The sequence below is a fragment of the Solanum lycopersicum genome, chromosome 4, assembly GCF_036512215.1.
Source record: "Solanum lycopersicum chromosome 4, SLM_r2.1".
Taxonomy (NCBI): domain Eukaryota; kingdom Viridiplantae; phylum Streptophyta; class Magnoliopsida; order Solanales; family Solanaceae; genus Solanum; species Solanum lycopersicum.
In genome coordinates, this window is record NC_090803.1 from 65,710,605 (window position 1) to 65,719,833 (window position 9,229).

A 9,229-nucleotide genomic window follows, 5' to 3' on the forward strand; every position below is an offset into this window, starting at 1 on the left:
ATTTGTCTAGTTCCTATGAGATACAGAATCTAATTCTTAAAGAAGTGGATTAATAATTAGTACATTTTAAGAAGTAAGCATTAAAATATTGGGGATTTAATTTGTTTGTATTGGAGTAGACATAATTTATTTTCTCCCATAATACACAAAAAGAGTATCCATATTCATCAATGTCTATTAGTGCATGACAATAACATTTTTTATTTTGGTCAAACATGAGATTTGTCATATACGAATATTATCAATTAGGAGTTAAATAAATGTTGTATGTATACATAAAATAATTAGTAAATCAATGAAGGTTCCTGTATCCCAAGTGTCTTTATAATTTTTGTATGCATCTAGTATAAATTAATTATGAATCTGGTCCCCAAAGTTTTGAGATCTAAGATAAAATAGAAATAGGAAAATAGTAGAACATTATATATAAGAACACTTTGATTTGTTTGAAAATTGAAATTTTGATATATTGTACATCATAATTAATTGCTCTATGTACAAAATAGTTAACAAGATTGTACAAGTTCTAATAGTTTAAATTTATCCTTGACCAGTAGTTATTTATTATCGATATGAATTTTCTTGTTTTAATGTATTTTTATCTTTAGCTAAGTTTGTATTGCTATCAAATATTCAAAGGTATTTAAAATTATTTTCTTTTACGGATGTATTATTCTCTTTTAATACCTTCACTTACTACGTATAGTTTTACATATTCAAATAATGTATCTATAAATCGATACATAACATGTTCAAACCATCTCAAAAGCACCTTACAACGAATGTAGTCATTTCTACTTTTATCCAATCGAATATTCATTGATCTTAACATCTACGTCTTTCACATTACTCATTTTGTAACTATATGCTAATGTTTAACAGTTTAACATTCCCCATTTTATAATATAATCGATCTTATAATTGTCACTTGTATAAGTTAAAAATCATTTTTTTAATTTTCTTTTAAGAAACAATATTTTAGACAGCCGCTTAAGCAAGGTTAATTTATTGGGAGTTGTTTAATTTTAATTAAAAAATGTGCTTTTGTCCCCCAAAAACTTAGCGTGCACGGAGACAATGATGTTTTCCCTTGTATATTTTATTATTAGAAAAAAAAAATATAGTTCATTAATCTTCTTGAATTATAATTCTACTTCAATATACATTATATTAATTAATCCAATTAATTCCCATAGCTAGTTACGTACGCTAACATTATCATATACAAATAATAGAATATTATCTTTAAATCAACTCCTTTTAAATCGTGATTTATTGTTCATATTAAACAATTGATTTATTAATTAATCATCAAATTTATTTAATATTTTTTTCATCGTATTAACTCAAACAAAAGGGATAAATTAGAATCCAATTCACTCTTCAAAGAAACTGTCATTTCAGATTTGATGTCTCATATATATATTCATGAAAAATGGCTTAATTATCGAATTAATTGACAAAAATATTAAATTAGAAAGCTTAATGAAATATTATTAGTGGATTAATTTGGAGTAAGTCACGTGGTGGGAGCGTGGTATGTCCATATATATCACTTCTCAGTCTGTCAGCACCCCCTAATAATGTTACCCACCTCTCCATGTGTATTTATCATGATGATCACCTTCTTTTAATAATTATTATTATATATAATATAAAATAAAAAATTAATAATTATTCCTTTTTGGTAATATAATAATAATAATTTATTCTTCAATTAAGTGTCTTTTAATTTGTGTTAGATGAATGTGAGTAATTAATAACTTTAAAAAGTAAATAACACGAATATAGAATTATATTTTCAAATATTAGATTTACTACTGATCTTTTTGATAATCTATCAGAAATAATTTTGAAGATGTTTTTTTTTGCTATTGCAATTTGCATATATTATAGCTTCTTCATACTTCAGTTATAAAAGTAAACTTGTAATGGCCTTTGATGAAATTCCGACATCTTGATAATGAGGTGATAGAGATAACTATTATAACCAGTCGTTCAAAATGAATGTGAATTAGTTTTGTTATAAATAAAGTATTAATTAATTGGTATATTATTATTGTTTGATCAAGTGTATATAAATTAAATCATTTTTCCAAATATGGTTCTACCTATTAATAAACTTCATGTTCATTTTCTAGTGTGATGAAATTGAGTATCAAATAATTATGAAAATGTGTTATAAGTAGATTAATTGACAAAGTATAACTTTACATCACAAGCTTTTAATTGGGGTTCCTAACTTGATTAGCTAAATGTATAAAGCTTTTTAAATTAATAACTAAACTTTTAAGAGACCATATTATTAATTAATTGATCATCCAACTTTTTATATTATTGTTTTTTTTTTAAAAAAAAAGTATAAAACGAATGAGTGAAATCCAAGTATTGAAAAAGGCAATTACTCTCATTTATTTGGTTGCCTTATAAGTCCCTTTCAAGTTTAAAGCACTTTAATAGACAGCCATGTGATTTTATCAGCCTTTTCCATTCTTCTCTTTTATCAGATGGTATCCGATAATTTAAATTCATATCACGTAAGATTAATAATTTATTTTCTGATTTAAATAATTAATTTAAATTTGTATCATATAAGATTGATTATTTATTTTCTTGTTCAGGCTTTAATTTAAATTTATGTGATATAAAAATAATTTATTTTCATATTTTAAATATTAACTTAAAATTTTAATTAAAAATAAAGAAATCTTATCGATTTCATCGCAATTCTTGTAGTTAATCCTTTTTGTTCAAGTTTTATCAGATACTAGTTTTTTTTCTCTCTCTTTGGAGCTCAAAAAAAGACAATTATTTTATTTTTATTTTTTTAAAAAAAGCTGGTGAGAGGAGAGTGATTTTTTTTTATAAAAAAAACATTATATTTTGAATGTGAGATAACAGTTTTATCTGTGATTTACGACTTTCTATTTAAATACGAGATTTTAAAAAAATAAAATGAATTATTAATTATGGCCACATTCTTTATTTTAAAAATTCTCTATGATATTAATTTATCTGGTACAGAAAAAGAAGTACTGTAGTTTTATAAAAAAATACTGACAATTAGATGACAATTAAATTAACAACCAATTGTATAAGCATCCCTATTATTTTATTTTATTTTTGAAAATGAAAGAATATAGTATTATCCACATTCAACAAACCAAATTATTCTTTTCTAGTATAACTTTTCTAGGAAAAATTCCTTAATCCGATTAACTTTAATTTTTTTTTTTATATCAGATATGATTCATACAGAGGAAGCTAGCATCATAGTTTCCTATTTTTATAATTTAAATTCGACATCTTCTGTTAAAATAAATAAATTACTTTATCGTATCATACTTCATAGTCATAAGTTATGATACAGATTGATTGTTAACTAATCAGTTATCCGTATCACTCAAGTATATAACCAGATGGATGACAACTCACAATTCTCAGTGATAGTCTTAGACTCGAGCCTTGACAATGATAAAAAAAAAAGAAAAAAATATATTTTTTAAAAATATATCCTATAAAACCTGAATTTTAAACATAAGATAATTAAATAAAAAAGAATAGTGTGTTGTCACAAATTATACTCTTCCCTCTAGATACTTTGCCTTCTATTACTCCAAAAAATCAAGAATATAACCTTGAGTTTTCTTATTTCTACCCAAGCAAAATATTCTAAGTGGTACAAAATTATATGGACATACTAACATTTATGGAAATAATGAAGGGAAGATGTTTATCAATAAAATTCATGATGAGTTTGAAACTTAAAATTGACATTTCTCCAAAAAAGAAATAAATAAAAGAGAGAGAAAAAAAATCAGACAAACGGGTCATACGAAAATTATGACAAAGTGATAAGTATTTTATTATTTTTATTTGGAAATTTTGAATTTATATTTGAAGTATAAAATTAATTTTAACAAGAGTCATTTTACCTTCAAAATGGAACTTCTTATTTGGAACTTAAATTAATTAGATTTCAAAATATATATAGGATATTGAGCGAACAATTTAAATAAAAAAAGATAATGGCGCACGTTAATTTATGATGTTACAGAAAGATGGGTTGTCTGGTAGCGTACGGCACTAAGATGCACTTATTAGATGCGCATTTTAGCTTGCTTTTTTACAAAGCAAACTAAATTTACCTTTCAATGCTCTTCACTCTTTCTCCACGAAACATATTATATTAAAGTTAAAACCAATTTAGAAATTTTAATTAACGAATACGTAATCGAGTGACACTAAATAATTAATTTTCGTGATAAAAGAGTGTTAAACTTAACATAAATATATACTTTTTTAAAAAATAAATATACAAAATTCTTAATTCTAACTAACTCAATTTTAGAAAATATATTCAATTAGTTGATTAATACTCAAAATTAAATTGAAAAATAACAATGCATTTCTTCAACCAATGCGAGATAATTATAATACCTCCTCACATAATTTGAAAACGTAACATGAATAATACAACATAATGATCCACAATTAGTTAAATTAATAGTACAATGAATTTGAGTCTCATATCATAGTTTTGAACTCAACAATGAATTCTTTGAATAAATCATGTATTATATCAACATTAACGGTGAAAGTAATATTATATTATTATCATTTCAATTGAATTTAATATTTTTCTGATATGTACTATATTTTTATTTAAATTATAAAATAATATAATAAATATATAATTTGAATAGTTCAATATCTCAAATTGTATAATTCTATACATAAAAAATCATTAAATTTATATTTTAAATTTGTTTTTGAGTGAACCAATTAATATTTAATCAAGTAAGTTCATTCCCCGCCTCTCTACTTTTTTTTTTTCATTCGACGTCCAAAATTTACGAGTTACAATGAACCAAAATTAATGCTTCAAACAAAAATATTTTATATACAAAACTCAAACTCAAGATGTCTTGTTCACGCTCCGCCTCTCTGCTTAACCACAAAGGGAATATAGATAATAAATACACACTTTATTAGCACAACAAAAGTAGAACAAATTACAGTCACTATTTCCATTTTCCTCCTTCACCCCCACCCTTCAACCCCACTCCATCTCACTCTCTATATGTATATATATAGATATATGAAACAATACATTATATATATACATATGCAGGTCCTATTGTATCAAATAATGTTTGTTCTTGAGAAATGGTGAGTACGGATTATTGCAGAAGATGAAATGGTGGGTTGGTGCTATTGACTTCACGCGGATCAAGAAAATGCTAGGATCCAACTCAACATTTTTTTGTCCTTTTTAGCCTATTGGGTCTTCAGTTTTACTTCTTTCTTGAATTGAAATTCAATTTATTTCACCATTTTTTCCCGCTTGTTCTGCATCTGCTCTACTCTGCTCTGCTGTAATGAATTCATTCCTCTGAAACTTTGTGTATTTTCCTTCTGGGGTTTGTAAAAAAGAAAGTTAAAAAGATGAATGCTAGAGTTAGAACCAGTCTGCAATCTATGAAAACTCCATCAAAGAATGTAAAGGTGAGATTTTTACTGAAATTTATGAGTAGATAATTTCTGGGTGCTGATTTGTTTTTGTTTATATTCTGGAAATTACCCAAAAAAATTGTTTCTTGCCCAATGAAATATTGTTATAAAAAATGAATCTTTATTGTCTTGTTGAAGTTTAGATGATCTAATTAGCTTAAGGTAGATTTGGGTTTGTTATTTGTGTTTTTACAGAATTATTTAATGTGAAATAAAAAAATGTGAGTTTTTGATTTGATACTTATCCACATCAGTTTCATATTGTTGTTTGCTTTTTTCCTCCTTTTTATCTGGATGTTTGTGCTTTATGCTTTTTCCGTTACATCTATAATTCCTTTTTTGTGGAAGCTGAGTTTGTTTTCTTGTTTGAAGGAGAAAGTGGAAATGCAAGGGAACAGGAAAATGAGTACTGAGAAAACACCGATAAATAGACGAAAAGCAATCAGGGAGAGAAAGATGGCATTGTTACAAGATGTGTGTGAACACATTTGATTCTTGAATTGTTTAGCTTTGCACTGAATCTGTAATTGGTGTTTAACTTGTTATTGTTATGTGTAAATTGTAGGTTGATAAGTTGAAGAAGAAACTCAGGCATGAGGAAAATGTGCATAGAGCTCTTGAAAGGGCGTTTACTCGACCTCTCGGTGCACTTCCTCGTCTTCCTCCTTATCTTCCTCCAAATGTTAGTATTAATTGTTTTCCAATGATGTTGTTGCAATGTATAATTCAGAGTAACTTGAATACAATTGATGTTGTTATAAGTTTGAAGATGAGATTTTCTTGCAATTCTAAGTGATATTATGTAATTGGAAATTCATAGACACTGGAGCTTCTTGCTGAGGTAGCTGTTTTGGAGGAGGAAGTCGTTAGGCTCGAAGAGAAAGTTGTGCATTTCAGGCAAGGGTTGTATCATGAAGCTGTGTATATTTCGTCCTCCAAGAGGAATATGGATAATGTGACTGATACTATTGAGCAAAATCAAGTAAAGAGTCCGAAGCAGAAGCAAACGAAGCTATCGCCCCAACTAGAATCGAATTCAGCTTCATTCTCGGGAAGACATTTGCCTTCTCTCTCTGGTAATCTCTTGGAACTGGAATTCATTGTTATTTCAATTGTAAAAGGAAAATGATATTCATGCTTGTCAAAGGTAATGAAGTAAGAGAGTGAGTTTTATCGTAATGAAGTTCATATTTATTCAGATGACAGCTGCTTAAAAGAGAATCACTCATTGTCTTCCACGAAAAGCAAGCATCGATCAGTAAATGCGAAAGTGAAAACTGCCAGAACACCTGTTAAGAAGCTTCCTGCTGAGAACAGATTAGCAGAAAAGCGCGTAGATCCTCAGAAATTGCAGGTTGATAATTCGGTGAAATTCATTTTTTCCAAACTAAGAATCTTGGGCAGCATAACAGATATAGAATTTTTTACGATTGCAGCTGGAGGATCAAGTAATGTACCATGGGAGTCTGGAGGAGAGAATTTTTGTTATTCAAGATAGAAAACCATCACCAGATGAAAGTCCAAACACAATCTCGGAAAATATTTTGAAATGCTTGTCGAATATTTTCCTCAGAATGAGCTCTAAGAAGGGCAGGACTACAGCAGATACATTGCCTTCATTGACAGGATATAATTCATGCGAGAGCATTGAGAAAAATGAGTTTGGAGATCCTTATGGAATATGTTCAAAGTTTGAAAAGAGAGATATCGGTCCATATAAGCATTTATATGCAGTTGAAGCTTCTTCTGTCAATCCAAATCGAACAACAATATCTGTATTCCTAGTTCGTCGACTGAAGTAAGTTAGTAAATATATAGCTTAGTGAGATTATATAATATTTCAAGATATCTTATTAGGATATTTTCTCACATACATAGTCCTCTTTTTAGACTTCTGCTTGAGAAACTTGCGTCAGCGAACTTACAGGGCCTTAGCCACCAAGAAAAGCTGGCTTTCTGGATCAACATTTACAATTCATGCATGATGAATGTAAGATTAGATTCCAACAGTTTAGCGTGTTCTGTGTATACTGAATTATGAATACGCCACTTTCTGAATTCTGCTTTAAATATTACTCATTCCGTCATTCGGTTAACATTTCAGGCCTTCCTGGAGTATGGCCTACCTGAGAACCCTGAAATGGTTGTGGCATTGATGCAAAAGGTAATGCTTCGGTGTCCTATCCCATCCGTGCAAAATCAATTGTACTGTCTCATTCGATGATCCTGATAATTCAATCAGTTGATAATGATATGACGCATTTTCTTTGCTTTTTAATTGGTGAAGTTCCATCTTTTACAGGCAACAATAAATGTTAGTGGACACTTGCTTAATGCCATAACCATTGAGCATTTCATTTTGAGGTTGCCTTATCACTCAAAATTTGTAAGTCTTTTCAACTTAGGGAATTACCTTTTGTCCTTTTCATGCTTCTCGAGTTTAACTTACAAGTCTACTATGTTTGCATGCTCTCACCAGACTTTTGCTAAGGGTGTAAAGAATGACGAGATGACTGCACGCAGCATTTTTGGCTTGGAGCTTTCCGAACCATTGGTGACATTTGCGCTCTCTTGTGGAAGTTTTTCCTCTCCTGCTGTAAGTTACACGTTTTATTTATTTATATCTAACATCTGATACTTTAGAGTTTAGATCACTGTAACAATCCCAATTGTGTTGCATAATTTTCGACTTGTATACAACACAAATGACCAACCTGAATCTTCATATTTTCCACAAAAAGTGTAACTTTATCCAGTTTTCAACATTTCTGTGTACACAACAATGCTAATTCTGGAGCCGTCTTAAATAGGTGAGAGTATACACAGCAGCAAATATTGAAAATGAGCTTCAAGTAGCAAAGAAGGAGTATTTGCAGGCATCTGTTGGCGTTTCAACATCAAAGAAGTTGGTAGCAATACCAAAGCTGTTGGACTGGTATCTGCTAGATTTTGCCAAGGATCTAGAGTCACTACTTGATTGGATATGTCTTCAACTTCCAAACGAACACGGAAAAGAAGCAATCAACTGTCTCGAGAGAAAGAACAACGAGCCTCTCTCCAACGTTCTTCAGATAGTGCCTTATGAATTTAGTTTCCGGTACCTTCTACACATGTAAGTTTTGTTTCTCAATAACCAAACTAGACTTAAAAAAGGTTTTTGGTGGTATAGAGGGGGGATACAGATACATAGTTTAAGTTTTAAGTGTATATTCTGTAAGTAAATTTTGACACTTGTGAGGAGTAATTATTTATAGATTTCTATTTGATTTACATCACAGAAACAATGTGGATTGAGTTCTTGATTGGGCTTTCTTTCTGTTTTTTTGGTTTTTGGTTTTATTTTAACTGATTTTGTATATGAAAACACCAAAATCTTTTTGGCTCAATTTCTTTTATGAAAAATGTATCCTTCCAAAAACATGGCAAGATAACAGCTCTTGAGTTTTAGTATAAACAATAAGAATTTTTTATTTTTATGTCCAAGAACTGAAAAGATGGCCAACTGTATATTATTTTATTATAATAGAAAGTGGCATCAAGCAGATTGTGTGAATGGAGACACACCATTACATTGAATTAAATTGGATTTGTTACTAATATTATTTGAAGGAGATATGTAGCTGGATCTTCCTCCATAATGTCTACTAGAGACAAATATAGACACTACTAGAATCCCAATTGCCATTAAATTATGTTCTATGTAGCACTATTTCTT

The 9,229-nt window shown here is 28.9% G+C and overlaps 1 protein-coding gene across 3 annotated transcripts; it reads left to right on the plus strand.

Annotated features, from left to right (window-relative positions):
* The first annotated feature begins 4,981 nt into the window (after positions 1-4,981).
* LOC101262306 (uncharacterized) lies at positions 4,982-8,798 on the plus strand. Of its 3 annotated transcripts, none has more exons than XM_004238134.5 (11): positions 4,982-5,508; positions 5,887-5,988; positions 6,080-6,196; positions 6,335-6,590; positions 6,714-6,868; positions 6,951-7,312; positions 7,405-7,504; positions 7,619-7,678; positions 7,817-7,900; positions 7,994-8,110; positions 8,325-8,798. In XM_004238134.5, exons 1-11 carry the CDS (start codon positions 5,449-5,451, stop codon positions 8,628-8,630), a joined length of 1,719 nt encoding a protein of 572 aa, XP_004238182.2. In that variant the 5' UTR covers positions 4,982-5,448; the 3' UTR covers positions 8,631-8,798. The 3 variants fall into 3 exon arrangements, with proteins under 3 accessions (XP_004238182.2, XP_010320356.2, XP_025886640.2); XM_010322054.4 differs by having other exon boundaries at positions 5,890-5,988; XM_026030855.2 differs by having other exon boundaries at positions 5,894-5,988.
* Positions 8,799-9,229: the final 431 nt, after the last annotated feature.

Coding starts and splice junctions, on each gene's coding strand:
- LOC101262306 (XM_004238134.5), top strand. CDS start 5,449: ATGAATGCTAGAGTTAGAACCAGTCTGCAATCTATGAAAACTCCATCA. Junction 5,509..5,886: donor CTCCATCAAAGAATGTAAAG/GTGAGATTTTTA, acceptor TCTTGTTTGAAG/GAGAAAGTGGAAATGCAAGG. Junction 7,313..7,404: donor TTCCTAGTTCGTCGACTGAA/GTAAGTTAGTAA, acceptor TCCTCTTTTTAG/ACTTCTGCTTGAGAAACTTG.